This window comes from Castanea sativa, chromosome 7 (genome assembly GCF_040712315.1).
Source record: "Castanea sativa cultivar Marrone di Chiusa Pesio chromosome 7, ASM4071231v1".
NCBI lineage: Eukaryota > Viridiplantae > Streptophyta > Magnoliopsida > Fagales > Fagaceae > Castanea > Castanea sativa.
Genome location: NC_134019.1, coordinates 3,630,630 through 3,646,412, shown reverse-complemented (window position 1 = coordinate 3,646,412; position 15,783 = coordinate 3,630,630). Strand labels below are relative to the sequence as shown.

Genomic DNA, 15,783 nt, shown 5'->3' with positions numbered 1-15,783 from the left:
ACAGATCATATTTGTTGGGATAGCCTCAAGATTTCACTTTCAAGGAGTTTAAGTACATTTTAGTTAACATGAATAAGGATAGCCATAAAGCTCTAAAAGAATGGCATTTTATTGAAATATCAATTTATGAGGTTGATACTCATGAAATGTATCCTGTAAAGTTGGCAAAAAAGATAGTCCTTTTGGTCCAAACCAACACCTCTTTTTTATGAGAACTCAAGAAAGGAAAAATACTTTTATCCTATGCAACAATATGGGCCAAACAGCTTGTTATGATTTGGAAGAAGCAAGAGAAGAGTTTGTTTATTTGATAGAGCCTTTTATAAAAATTGTAAAGCAATCTCAACTATAACCAAGATATTGGATTGAGATGATCAGGTAGGAAAGCTGTTGAGAAGTTGGAATTCCCAGTTTTGTATGTACCAAGATTGGACTTGCACAACTTAAGAATTTGAGATGTAGGAGGAACAATCGTCAGAAACATGATAAATTTGAACTTCAGAAAATGAGTGCATACAGGAGGACTAGCTAATGGGAATTTCTCAATGAAAGAAGAATTATGTTTGTGTACTTTGGCCTTGTAGATACATCTTATTCATGCACTGTTGTTATATACAGCACAAGAATCTATCAGAAGACCATCTAAGTTTAAACTCTCTAATGGCATTTGTAATTTTTGCTTTAAATAAAAAAAGAGACCAAGTTTTCTGGAATTTTTAAAATGAGAAATTTTTCCCTTGTTACTCAAAGTCTGTAATTGAGTTGTGTTGAAGAGCTTCTCATGTTAGCTTGTTTTGTGATGACTTGGTATTTAGAATGTGTCCTAATCAAGCACAAAATGTTACAAGATGCTAGCCTTATTTATTTTGGGACCCTTTTTTCATCCTTCTGTAAAATACTGTATTGACTGTTATGTGGGCCATTTTATTCTCAAGGCATGATATCCAATATGGTCTTGTGTTTTTTGTTTTGAACCATGGGTGAGCTATTGGACACAAAATGTTTGAAGAAATGTTCTTTGGGCTCTTTGGTGGTGGGTAGCAGCTTTTTTCGGCTATTCATAAAATGTTGTTATGTCAGCCTGTGGAAGTATTGACAATATAAAAGATTGGTTTGATGGAAGTGTTTGTTTGGTAACCTTTTTCTACACTACACTTGAATTAGGTTAAGACCATATGGATGTTACTTTTCTGCTATGTATTACTTCAGAAGATGGTGCATGCTATTTTTTGTTGAGATTGAAATTGTGAGATGTTTACCTGTTCTTTGCTATGGAAACCGAGATGTACAATTTGAGCATGCACGAGACATTCTTGTGTTCTCACAAGAATACATTAAAAGGGGGTCTCACAAAGTTTATGAGAATTTTCAAGGGGGAATGCAGACTCTAACGTTGTTATAATGTGGTTCTTTGATTAGATAGAATTTAGATTTCCTCATGCTAAAAGAAGTTGCTAATGATAACTACAAAGTTGCATCTTGGTGTACTAGTTAGAACTTCTACTCTTTTGAAGGGTGCAACATGAGATTTTGTTGGGTCTGTTTTAAACTTATTATTAATTCTTTCTTTTATCAAATTTAAGAAATAATGAATTATTAATACAAATACTTGCTTAATGGTTGACTGTCTTTTACTAGGTCGAGTGTATTTAGTGTTTATTGTGAGTGATAAGATATAACTAGAGATATCAAAAAGAGGAGGATACTGAAATGCTATTCAACCTGTTATATTTCAAATTTGTAGTAAGAGATGAAATTGAACCAGGGTAATTGGAAGAGGGAAAATAGTGAAATACTAATGACATCTTTTTATTTTAGAAGCTCTTCGGGCCTAAATGTATTCTGAACTTGATACAGTAAATTATATGCAATTTATAATAGAGTAGCACACCCGATAATGCACAGTTCTTATCATTTATTCACATAAGAACAAATGATGAAATTACTGAATGGCTGGGAAAACTTTCTTTACATTTTTATTTTTTAAGGAGAGATTTTTTCATCAATTGAACGATTTTCTTTAATGCATTTTAAGAGTGACATTGATAAAGAAAGGTGGTTGTGATTGTAGAATGATATATTATCATATGCGATTTTCTTTTCATTCTGTCCACTATTTTCAACTATATCTAAAACCTCAAGGGGTTCCAAAAGAAAAGCCTTCGTAATGATATAACTGCTTCAAACTAAATGGTGCACAATCTCGGTAAGGAGGGCCATCATGGTACTTATGTCTATCACATGCCTGAATTTGTATATCCCACGTATAAGTCCCATCTGTTTATAATTTATATTTTTAAGTGGTCTGTGTGAGCAACAAGAAAGATACAATCAATAAAATCTTTGGAAAAAAAAAAAATTGAAATACAGGTTTGACATCCCTGATCATGATAAATCTACAGTGGGAAGGAAAAGTATTGATAGTGAATATTCCAATTGTGGGTTAATATGGTGGGAAGCGTAATAGATGTGTTATTTTTCCAGCAAAACAACACCTCTCTCATTCAACACACCCTCCTATCTATGCACAAATTTATAAGGAATGTTGATGATGTACTTGTTGCAATATTTACGCACTTGTGATCTTTTTATGGCAACAAATCCCATTTATTCTTTGCAGGATTGTCTAGACAAAAGTTGCAAGTTATCTTATCATAAAAGTTGGAGATTTGAGCTTTTATTTGCACAAGGTGTACTCAATTACTCTGTTCTCAAGAAAGGATGAATCAATCTTTCTCTATGTGACAAATGTAAAACTGACATCAAGCCTAGATATCTGTTAAGAAAATTGACTCGTTTATATAAATCTGCTTCCATACGGTGTTCTATTTTCAATCCAAAGAAGAAAAACAGAGCATTCAAATGAATTATTTTCCTTTCTTGTCAGATTTGAAACCATTTTATATTGTTGTATCCCAAAATCCTTGGAATTGTTCATCCAGTCTAAAAATAAAAATAAAACTTGACTGCTACATCTAAATTGCCCTTGCTAAATATTTAACTCAACCCAACTAAGCCTTAATCTCAATTAAAATGAAGTCAGCAATGATCACCATTTTCAAGGGAAAATATTTGTAAGTTACCTAAATTTGGTATGTCAGTTGCATCTAAATGTGCTGGCTTTGCATTCTGTAACAGCACTGGAAGTTCCTCCTATAGTGTTTAATTTGTTATTTTTTAAAACCTAGGAGTTTAATTTATTACTTTTAAAACTTTAGGATTTTAAAATGTAACTTTTCCTAAATAATATGAGGTTGAGGATGAAAGACTTGATAATTGGTGTTTTGAAGATGTTTCATTCCATTGAATAGACATGGGCATTGTTACTAGGGTAGTAGAATCTATGTTTCTTTTGGTTCAGGCAAAACCACACCAAAAATATTTGTAGTATTTGTTTACCACAACTACTAACTTGTAGTGAGATCACAGCTTGCTCTCTTGATGAGATTCCTACTATCACAAATGTGCTTCCACAGGCAGAAGATGGAATTTGCTTTTGGGATTGAGTAAGAGTTTCTGTCAAGACATTCCCTTCCCAATTTTGCAAGCAAAGCATTGTTGAAATTCCTCATCCTCCTTAGTCCTAGTAGACCACCTTTACCTCTTGGTTTGCATATGTCTGCCCACTTTTTCATTGGAATTTCGGCCCATTTGATCCATCACCTAAAAAAACAGAACTTTCTAAGGAAGAGTTGAGCTTTGAGCACACAGATTTTATATTTAACTTTCTATATAATAGATTTTCTTATTTAAAAATAATTCTTTTTAATTTTTAAGATGCAAATTACTAATTTAGTTTTTGTTAACATCTCTCTCCTTTTTTTTTTTTAATGATGATGATAGCTAATTCAGTTAATTTTTTATTACATAATAATCTTAAATAGGATTTTATCTTTCTTTTTTTTTTTATCATTATTATTAAATGCATAACTGTCAAATATTAATAGAAGTAAATGCATAATTGTCAAACTATGAATTATATCGCAAATCATTTGTCATTTTTATATATTGTATATCTGATTGTATCATGTTTCGTAAAATACACTAATACTATATAACATTTTTGAAAAATATATATATTTAAATGTTATATTTATTATAAAATTGGAACATGTGCAACTAATTATTACCTTAATGATCACTTATGCTATAATATTTGAGAGGACAGACAAAACATGAAAATATATTTATAACATCCATATTCAAATTATCAAATGTAAATGTGTTAATATATAATATATAAAGCAAAATAAAAAAATTTTCCTCATCATATTTATCATTGTCTCTGAGAGAGAGAGAGAGAGAGAGAGAGAGAGAGAGAGAGAGAGAGAGAGAGAGAGAGAGAGAGAGAGAGAGAGAGAGAGAGAGAGAGAGAGCCAAGGAAAATAAAATCTGAAAGTAGATAAATATGTGATTTTAGGAAGAAAAAAAAAAAAACTCCTTGTGCCAGACCTTTCTATTGGGCTAAAGTAGTAGTAGGCTAGTGGCCCAATAATTTCATCTAAATCTTTGTATTGGCCGAATATAGTAGAAGCCCAATAATTCCACTTAAAAACCTATTTTCAACCATATGTTCATGTATCTTCCAATACATATGATACACACCTTTGTATCACACGATTTATAAGAACTTTTGGTATGCTCTTATAATATAAATTTTTAATACACGAGACAATACGTATTGCATATTGTATGACAACGATGAGTAAAAATATTATTAGCAAAAAGCAAAAAAGTTTAGTAAACATGAATTTATTTGGGATGAAAATCTCTAGGTATTTATAAAGAGAGACATTATTTGGTGTGTAAATCAGATGAAGTGACCAACATTGAAAATCTCCCATGTCAAAGATTGGTTTGTTAAAATCTCTAGCTATTAGCAAAATTTTATTGTTAATAATGATTCAATACACTTACAATACTTTTTATCAAAAGAAAAAAGCAATTTAGAGTTTTAGTTGATTGAGTTTTTTTAATACAATATTGATCTTGGCTCAATAAAATCCGTGGAAACAAGACTAAAGAGCTCATAAACTTTAGTTCAAATGTTATGCTTCTTCTCAGGAGTGTGAGTTTGAGTAGAGAGCAAGGTCGTGAATTCAAAACCCATCAAATGAGTATAAAGCTTACTAATAATATGTTTGTAACAAGACTAAATATATATAACAAGTATATATGACTTTTATTTGAAGGTTTTAAAATATTTTTTTAAATATATGGTTAAAAAACCGTAGATGAACGTATGTTCGGATATAATACAAATTTGTATAATAAATTCATAATTAAAAGACAAGGGTCTTGTGGCTTAGTTGGTTAGCACCTCTTAGTGTCTAGGGTTCAAATCCCCTCTCTCTGTTCTAACTATTGAAAATAAAATCATATTTAAAAGAACAACTATATATGTTGAATTATTTATTTTACTATATTTTAATTAAATATAGTAAAATAAATCATTCCACACTTCCATGGCAGGTCGGTTGCACTTGAAAGTGCAGGGAAGCAAAAAAAGAAACCCATGCATCCACCCACGCAGAATAGATTACATGAACAATTAGGGACTTGCATCATCTCTTCATGGCCAATTTCCTATCAAAATCAGACAAAACAATCTCCCAACAACGTACAAGTCCAGCCGCGCCACCATAGCACAGCCATCTCTCACTACCCTTGTTCATGTTCCACCTTACCTTATGCATTGCTACCATTTTCAGAGGGAAAACTTCATTAGTCCGAGCTTCTATCTTTCCATTTTCTTTTCCCTCTGTTTTTGATGGCTCTTCATCTCTGCATACCAAGGTTTGGTCATCTTCTCGGTTATTGTTATTGCCACTTCTACAAGTTGGTCTCTTTTTGCTCTTAGAATATGTCAATGCTTCCTCAGGTCCAGATTCTGTACCAGGGTCATTGCCATAACAAAGGGCTGCAATAAGATTGACATGACAATTAGAAGAAGTTTGAGCATCCATGCGAGGACCTTTTGCCATCTTATCCTTTCCTCTTTTCACCTGTTGTGCCACGGATATAATCTCCAGCATGGATAAAGGGATGTCCCCACTTTTGTTAAGTGAATTCTTCAATAGGAAAGGGGTATTAGGTAACGGAGTGTTGATTGTGATAGCTGATTCCTCTTCGGTTAGTGACCCACAAAGAAAATGGGGGGTCCGATTTCGTGAGAAAACTTTGTCCACTGCTTTGCTTGTAAGCTAATATAAACACAACAGAATCATATTTATTAAAACCTTAGCATCAACGTAGAACTGCATATAATTATTATATATTCCACTTTTATGTCTCTAGTCCTAATAATGAAGGATATTTATTAGAAAGGGGTCCCTCTGTGTCCAACCATTGGGCCAAAGCATGAGTTCTTGAACACAATTATCTGAATTGTGGATAATTTACAGTGCTTAAAGACTCCCTAGTCCCTAGAACATAAGCCATTAAAATGTTTTTTGATTTTCATTATCATCATGATCAGGTAAAAGTTGGACCTTCTAACTAGACAAGTTTAACTAATAAATTGCTCTGCCCTCTGCTATCAAGAATAAGTAAAATATTGGTCCAAAAAAAACAAACGTCATATTTTAACATTTTCAAGACCCACTTAGTACATGCATAACTTACCAATTAATAAAGCAAAAAGAAAAAGGAAAAGATTCATAGCAGGAACTAAAACTGACCTGAAAATGGAGAACAGTGCCATCTGCACTGCAATATGCAACCATGCCTGACATTCAAAACAAAATTCAACAGTTGGTGGATAATTGATACCGGAAATTAGCAGTTCAATTGACCTAATGCAGAGTTTTAGGAGATATAATCAAAGGTGAAAACTATGACCATCCATCCACTATAAAATTTTACTTCGGATGACAATGTATAACTGCACAAATTTGCATAAAATTTTCATTGTTAATCATCCATTATTTTGCCTGAGGAGTAGCTTAATAATTTGACAAGAAAGGCCAATCCAGAAATATTCATAAGCCATTTTTAAAAGGAAGGATTAGGATTTATGCATTCTGTAGTTTCAATCAACTGATGCTTAATTTAAACAAGGAAACATTCTATGGAGTGTAGAAACTAAAATGTGGATCTAACAATCTAGATTTTACTTTGTATGCATGCGGCAATTCAGATTGTAATAGATATTTTTATTGATAAGTTACGCACCCAATGGGTATTGAACCTACAACCTCACCCTCTACCTAATTCTTACTACAAGGTGAGCATTTACCATTTGAGCTAGATCTCATTGGCATTTACTAGATTAACTTCTTAGGGTCTATCAATCTCACTTTTTATACTTTCTGAATGCAAAATTAAAAATGCAAAGAAACAAATTGCTAATAGTGAAACATTAGAGCTAATCCAGATATAATTTTGAATATTAAAAAGAAAAGGTTGATGTAGTTTACTAGCTTTGTTTTAAGTATGAAAACTGAGTCGATGTATTCTCATAATCTCATTTCTGGCTGTGATACAAGCAAATTTTACTAGAATCATATAAAAGCCTATGGATCTACCTGTTAGTTGTGACACTTGAACAACTCCAGATGGCAAATGATGAACAGTAATAACTGTGCAACCCTTGTTGTTTTGTCCCACTGAAGGACTTTCCAGTGACAAGAACATCATATGCAGCCTTAAATAAGCTGAGAATTCTCATTGTTCCATCATCAAAGGATACAATAACACATCTAAACTATATATGTTCCTTGGCACAGGATTGAGGTCCCACAAAGGACGGAATGGATCGCTGCAAACAATTTAATGTTATAGCTTGAGTATGGCATACCATTATACCACTACTGATAAATTAAACATATCAAACTCTAAAATATTAATCCCAACTGATTATCCAGTCCCCATGTAACTTTGAGATACCCTAGCTTCAATGTTTCGTAAATGGACTTGTAAATCTCAGCACTTAATCTCCTAAAAAATCATGACAAGATGGAAAAATATACCATAAATGGAACCTACACAAAGCAAGAAATTTCATTGCAGGATTAGATCAAGTTTCCGAGAATGCAATCTTTAACTTCAAAGTTTTATATTATTTCTATTTTTAATTTTAAGTACTTCCAAAGTTCTGGGAAATATAAATTTGAGATACTGGTATCCAAAAAGGGATTTAAGGAACTGGGGGGAAATCTTATCTAGATAAAAAAATGACAGTCACCTAACTAGGAGGCTGAAATGAGTCAAATCAACTAAAGAACCTATCTTACTAATCGATCAAAACTTTGAACCTCGAAGTGAAGATTAATTACTCAAAACAAAGCAATGAAGTAAATGCAACAAGCATAATTCATATGACTAATTAAAACAATACATTTGTGCACAATAATGTCTGTGTTCCCCAAAGACATGCATATTGCTAGTCATCACATTCAAATTTCATCATCCATAGAGCATGGCTATTTCTGTAATTTCAAAATCCAGGCAAAATGGAATATTGGAAGTGAAGCTTAAGAAGGTTATATGAGGACATTTCTACCTCCTCCCCACTAAAAGGACCATATATCCCTGATGTTAACAAGTTAAAAGGGTCCGTTTAACGGCGTGCCTTAGGGCATTTGTTAATGGACCATTTTAGGAAAATTTGATGTCACTTTCATGAGAAATATAAAAAACTATCAAAAATATCAGTTGCCTTTTTCTTTTCCTGTAAAAATTTTTTGAAAATATTTCCTAAATAAATACCGTTAGGGTATCCGTTAACTTTCCATTTTTTTTAATAGATATGACAAAATTTCAACCATGGCGTCTCTGCTCTATTATGATTGCTCTTTATCATCAAACCAAGACATCAATACGTTTTTTTTTTTTTGAAAAGTAAGAAAGATGTATATTCAAAAAGCTACCTCATACAAAAAGAGCATAAGGCAGACCAAAGATTATAGAAAAATAAACGAAAAGACAAAGAAAAAGCTAATTACAAAGGAGAGAACCAAGGAACAAAGGGAGAGAATTACTAGAGGTGAGTCTCCAAGCCCTAGACCAGTCAAAAAGAGAACCACTAAAAGAAGCAAGCAACTGGTCATCAGATTTTTCCATGTCCTCAAAAATCCGCCAATTTTGCTCTCTCCAAATACACCACATTAAGCACAACAGAACTAAATACCAAATGCTAGATGAGTGCTTTCCAAACCAATAATTAAGAATTAAGATTCAATTTGCTGCAGATTGTGGTCATTTATTACTCCCCCGGGAAATAAAGACACGTTAAAATATATAATCAAAACAAGCTGACACAATATAAAACGGCAAGTTTGACAAATTCAGAGACTATAATTTTCAGGTTACAAGAAACTTTTGTCCCTTGTAGCAAGATCATTCAATGAAAGTTTGTGGATCCCAAATCAAAGTATATAGAAATTTATTGAAGTTTAATTTCTCAAGAATGTCAATCTATGTACTTTAAAAGGACTTACTATTACCCAAGTGCACAGCATACAGGTATATCATGGATACTTGTAACAAATTTGACTAAAGTTCTACTTACTCAGATATTCAAATATTTTTGTGCAATAAATTAAATTGTATACAATTCCAAGCATCTTTATTCAGATGAAAGGAATGTGAGCTACAAAACCATCAAAGCTTAAAACTGTTAAAAGGCTAAAGCCGCTGAACGCATATCAATGAGAATGTAAACAGTAGAGGCATCATATGTACCATAGGTCCCAAAACTTTAGGCCTCCATATCCAGCAGTAACTATAACATTTGCAATCTCTGGAACACTGATAATCATAAACAACAGCAAGTTATATATTTTCATCAAGCAAAGTAACAGTAATAACAACAATTGTGATTACATAATTGCAGAAATTAAAGGAGAAATAGAAAATATTTAGAGATGTGAGAGCAGGAGCAATGAGAGAGAAATAGAGAGAACATAGAGCATTACGTGGTTTGGCTTGATGGCCCACAACCACGGGACAGGAGCCTAAAGGGCTGCATTTTCTCATACGCTTTTCATGATAATACATTACAATGGAATCCATATTTATAATAGGATTACATACAAAAGTAAAAAACAATTTAAACTTGAATTGCATATTGATTGTCTCAATCCTACAATTTTCTCTACAATGTCTTGATTTGGTTTTCAATGACATGGAAAGTGAATTATACTTTCCAACAATAATAATTTAGCCAACCCATGCCCACAGAAAAGGGGGGGGGGGGGGGGGGGAAACATCCAGTACCCATATTTTCTCATTTCTTGGCTATTTCTCTTCATACTTTCAAATAAATTCAAAAGAGTTGCAATGCATGCACTCCAAAATTGAAGTCAACAACATAAGAAAACCATTTTAGGCATGATAGATTCTACAAATAAAACAGTGGTCTTCATCATCACAGATGTTAGCCACCAGCCAAATAAAGGCAAGTGATTTTAAATTTGCTATTAAAGCAGACTTTAATTTGAATTTCATAGAGATTTATAATCAATAATCCATGGCCAATTCCTTCTGAATTTTTTTCATAATTCTCAAACTCAAATAAAAAAGATATATTCGATTCAAATTAAATGCATACAATAGTTCAGATTATCACACGATAACATTTTACAGTTTGTAGATAAGGTTGTTGGTCATACAAACCAAAATCACAGCTAAACAAAGAGAGAGAGGAAAAAACAATTGCAGATGTAAATTATTCTCTTCAAAATAAAAAATCAGACTTACTGGGTCCCATATAAAATCACCACCATTAACATTTTGCCTAAAAAAAATCATAGAGCTGAATATTTCATAATACAACTAAATTTTATTTTAATAATGCCATCTTCTGGCTTCACTTACCTTTCAAGTGGAGCCCAGGAAAATGCTGTAATAGGAACTGTATCTGCACTGAAGCAAAGCAATGGCCTCATATCTGCGGAGCAAAAAATGGAAATGAAATTCACATGAGAAATTCATATTGCACCATAATTCCAATCCAAGAAACAATATAACAATATGCCCATTACCTTCAGATGAACAACTTGCAGAGCTTCCATAAAGCAACCTAATGTAAGACAAACTTCTTAAGTTCTAAACCAAGAATGTCCAGACCAGATGTCATTGTACCAAAAACAAAAACCTATTCCCTTATTCCCAATTATTCCAAAGCTTGATTAAGCACAGACGCATATCATCTAGGATGCAATCTGAAGCCAAGCAGAAAAAATGCAGTATTCTCCTTCAATGGATGTTGGAGGCCGGATGAGATGGAAGTTAAAGCCTAATGGGGATTTTGACATCTGGTCATATTATAACAAGTTGCGGGATTCTCCCTCAGTTGTCTCTCCTTGGAAAGGTATATGGAGGGTTAAGGTCCCTAGGCGTGTTTCTTTTTTCGTTTGGTGTGTAACTTGGAATAAAATCCTAACGGGTGATAATTTGAGATTGAGGGGCTTGGATTTTGTGGACTGGTGCATTATGTTTCGACACTGTGAGAAGACGATAGACCACTTACTTCTTTATTGTGAGATGGTTTATCGGTTGTAGAGCTTTGTTTTTATAACTTTTGGATTGTCGTGGGTCATACCTAGATCGATTCTAGATTTGCTTTTTGGCTGGAAGAATTGGTTGGGGAAGCATTCGTCTCAGATCTGGAATTTAGTTCCGTGGTGCATACTATGGTGTATTTGGAAGGAACGGAATCGACAGACTTTTGAGGATTTGGATAGTTCCGGTGATCAGATGCTTGGTTCTTTTAGTGGAACTCTTTTTGATTGGTCTCGGGCTTGGGGACTCACGATTAGTGATTTTCTCCCTTCTTTTCTTAGCTCTCTTTTACTTTTGTAATTAATCTGTTGCTATGTTTTCTTTTATGTATTTTCTTTGTAGCCTTTCGTATAGATATCATTCTTACTTATCAAAAAAGAAAAAAGAAAAAAAAGAACAAGATATTAAAATGAAAATATTACTGTTCCATCATGGCATCCAGCAAGCAGGTAATCATGCGGGGGTGAAGCTGACCACTCCATTGTCAGAGGGATGCTACATAACAAAACAAGAGTTGAGTGCAAATCAGCCTTTAATCATGTAAACTGTAAAGTAAACCAAATAACAAGGTCAACAACGATGGTCGCGTGTAGCAAATAGTTAGAGGAACATGATGCATTTCAACATTATTTAAATATGTCAAGTTCCCTGAAGGCTGTAGCAAAAAGGGACGAAGATTTTCATGTTTTACAAACCCTCTACCCCATTCTTTATTGAGGGAGGAAATGCCTGTTGAGCTAGAGTCCATTGCCAAGATAACTTTTTGTTCAATTTCAGTAAATCCCATAGTATTCATCAAAAAGGTAGAAACTGCACTACCTCTGTATGCCACCGCATTTCAAGATTGAGCATCTAAATACAGGCTCCAATTTTACAAAACGGGGATCAATACCTTCCTGATGCACAGAAGAATGGAGAACTATCATTGTTCGAGGAAGAAGAACCTCCCACCAGCATTGATAGATATAGTGTTGGCATAAAAAAGATACAAATAACAGAATGTAACAAATATTTTAGAACTACAGAAGCATGCAATTGGTGCAGAAGATTGATGTAATATGTGGACATAATCAGAAAAGGATACCGGTCAATATAAGTTTAATTTGTTGCAAATTGCAATACAACAATTTTACAATGTTAAAGTAGTTTGATATTCAAACTAGGATAATTTTTTAGACTTTATTTTCACTTACCAATGCCCGCCTTTTGACACCTCTACACAAACACAATATACTTCTTATCCATGCATTTCATTTCAAAATAATGTCACTTCTTGATTTTTTTTTTTTTTGATAAGTAATATTGTCATTTCTCAATTGTAATTGTCGCTTTTAGTATTTGACATATTGAAACTAGTTCAGAACCAAGTATATATTCTCAGTGTGAGCAAACGCAAATATTTGAAACCTCAACATGACAATTGGTGTTATTACATACATCCTATAAGTTATAACCTCATAATAACATAGATCATAAATTAAAATAGTATCCTTGAATGTCCAGTTAGTAGAAGGGAAAAGAGAAATTGCAAACCTATCACAAAAGGTCTTAGGGACGAGATTCTCGAACAAGGAAAAGGATCCAACAACTTCAAAAGAATTGAACTAATAAAAGGGAAAAGAAGAAATTGCAAAAGCATCTAAAAAGGACGTAACAGATATGGACAAGAGAAGCTGAGACAGAGTATTAAAGGAACATGGAAACTGGACAACTGAAGCAGACTTCTTACACTACCAGAGATCCGTTGCCCAGCAAGGCAGCAAGATATCCCATCCGATGCTTAAATTTGAATTCAGATACATTATAAGGCCTCCATTTGATATCCCATGCAACCTTACCATTATGAGCTAGGCATAATACAACTCTTGGCAAAGCGACATCCTTTGAAATCAAGGAACTGCCTGAGCGAATTCCCAAGGAACCATTGGGTGACACATTATCACTTGCAGCAGGTTCCTGTCCAGAGTTGTGTTGTATTTGATGATTCAAAACAGAAGATCCCATGTCTTCATTTCGTGTCAATGACAGTGAACTTGTGTTATCGCTGTGACTCCCTGCTCGTTTCATTTGTTTCGATTTTCTTCCCTGGACAGGACTTTCAAGTGTTGGATCACCTGCAGATGCTGCTCGCTTGTAACTTTTTTGTTTTTTACCACATTCTTCTTGTTCAGCTGGTTCCTGGGCATTCCTAGAAACCCCATCCACAGCATGTGCTTCTGATAAATCTTCTGGGAGTTGAACACCAAGAGCTTCAACATACTGGTCGTTGCAGTCCAAATTATCAAGAGATTCTTCTATCAGATTTTTTCTAGGTCTTCCTCTAGGCCTCTTTGATTGAGTTGTTATGGCCTCATTGTCTCCTATTGGCTTCTTTCTAGGCCTCTTTGGTAATGTTGATTCGTCCTTCATTGCCCCATTGTTTTTATTTCCCCATTTTGACTTTTCTATTGAAGGTGGCATCTCTTCCTCATTTACGTCAACATTTAAAATACACCATATCTGAATTACACCTCTAGTAGTAAGTGGGGCACCATTCTTGTGATATGAAGACCCAGGAGTATGAGCAGCAACCGCAATAAACTGGAAGTAAGAAACCAGAAAGAAATCACATAAAAATGATTTAACGTGAATAATCAAAATAATTTGTCACAAATTCTCTGCACAAAATCAAACCACACAACATCTAAAAGTCTAATAAAGCAGTATATCTAATTTTTCTTTCTTGCAAACAGAATTTTGCTACAAAGCAATAAATGTGGAACAATGCTCAACAGGACTAATGAGGACAATGTCCTCTAACTATCCCAACTAACCACTTTAGTTGTTACCCATAATATCACAAAAAATTGCCTAAATGACACTACATCAAATTTCTTAAATGGCACACTGCCTAACCAAAAAAAACGATTTGGCCTTTTGCAAATAACATTTAGAACACATACATTCATACAAACAAACAAACATACATGTGAGTGTGTGTGGTTCCTTTAAAGAAAGTGGGAATAATAATATAGAATAACGAAGATTACCAAAAAAAAACTAGAATGGTTTTTTCGTGGTAAATATCAAAGATGGATAAACGTTTCCTCAATGTTCAAGTATCAATCAGGTAAGAATTATAAACTTTTCCCAAATCCTCCCTAACAATTCCCAAAGTCAAATTGAATATCTAATAATATTTAAAACCAATTATAAAATATACATTCAACAGTCGATGATGAATTCCAATATCAAATTTCTTAGCATAATTTTAGGATAAGCAATCTTCTCTTTAATAAAATAATTCTTACTTACCCAAAAAAAAAAAAAGGATAAGCTATCTAAACATCATAGCACAGGTGTTTTTTTTTTTTTTTTTTTTTGAGAAGTATCAATTAAAAGTAAAGCTTACACAAAGGCCCCAAAAAGAATTCCAACAAAGCAACATTTACACACACACACACACCTCACATTTAATAAGATAATCAGGCATTTCATGGATTCTAGGACACCAATTCAAAGCCCAAAACATGCCCTCCAACATACATAACAAAGTCTTTGCTGCAGCAAGGTCTGATGAGAGGCATTAAGCAAATGTGCATAACAATCATCAATTATATAGTTTCTGTAGATAGCAATTTTACAATGCACCCAACAAGTTTAAATGTCATTTTATTCATAGAAATTGCCAAACAGTCTGAAATTCAGCAATAACATCATTAGTAAAAGTAGGAGGAGCATTGTTTAGTATTGACCTTAAGAAAGTGAGTTGAGGAAAGACAAACGCTGAATTTTCATCATCTTCTCCACAGAGCTTAGAGATGGTTTCGATGGCTCTGAAGTAATTGTCTCCACACAATAATAATCGAACTCCGAAAACCGTAACCACCCTATCGCCATTGCAATCCGATGGTTTCGATGGCTCTGAAGTAATTGTTCACACAACTGGAGCATCCTTCTTCTCCTTCTTAATCTTAATTCATTGGACGTTCTTCTCCCTCTTCCATTGTTTTCGTTTTCCTTCACTGGTTTTTGCAGCGGTGGTGCGCGGAGGAGGAAAAATTACAAGAAAAAAGAAGAGAATTAGGGCTGTTGGGTTTCGAACTAGGGATCACTTTATTTACAAAATTGCCATTTATCTCCTCAAAAGAGAAAATAGATAAAAATGAAACAAAGTTACTTTTCAATCTTTTCATATATATATATGTTTTTTTTTTTTTTTGTGAATTTGGAGAATCCAACCGTTGAATTTCATGTTCTTTATTTTCTTAACATACGTATCAGATTTTGTTCAAATTG

The 15,783-nt window shown here is 33.5% G+C and overlaps 2 protein-coding genes across 5 annotated transcripts; both read right to left on the bottom strand.

Moving 5' to 3' along the window:
* Positions 1-3,573: 3,573 nt before the first annotated feature.
* LOC142642588 (uncharacterized) lies at positions 3,574-12,401 on the bottom strand. 4 transcript variants are annotated; one of them, XM_075816974.1, is made up of 8 exons: positions 12,325-12,401; positions 11,928-12,000; positions 10,986-11,023; positions 10,819-10,891; positions 9,685-9,750; positions 6,681-6,708; positions 5,688-6,203; positions 3,574-3,663 (listed from the first exon to the last, which is right to left on the bottom strand). In XM_075816974.1, exons 2-8 carry the CDS (start codon positions 11,960-11,962, stop codon positions 3,598-3,600), a joined length of 822 nt encoding a protein of 273 aa, XP_075673089.1. In that variant the 5' UTR covers positions 11,963-12,000; positions 12,325-12,401; the 3' UTR covers positions 3,574-3,597. The 4 variants fall into 4 exon arrangements, with proteins under 4 accessions (XP_075673089.1, XP_075673088.1, XP_075673090.1 ...); XM_075816976.1 differs by lacking the exon at positions 3,574-3,663 and having other exon boundaries at positions 5,733-5,920; positions 6,006-6,203; XM_075816973.1 differs by lacking the exon at positions 3,574-3,663 and having other exon boundaries at positions 5,382-6,203.
* Positions 12,402-13,230: 829 nt separating this feature from the next.
* LOC142643230 (uncharacterized) lies at positions 13,231-15,532 on the bottom strand. Its single transcript, XM_075817766.1, has 2 exons — positions 15,240-15,532; positions 13,231-14,085 (listed from the first exon to the last, which is right to left on the bottom strand). The coding sequence occupies exon 2, from the start codon at positions 13,963-13,965 to the stop codon at positions 13,231-13,233; it is 735 nt and encodes a 244-aa protein (XP_075673881.1). The 5' UTR covers positions 13,966-14,085; positions 15,240-15,532.
* Positions 15,533-15,783: the final 251 nt, after the last annotated feature.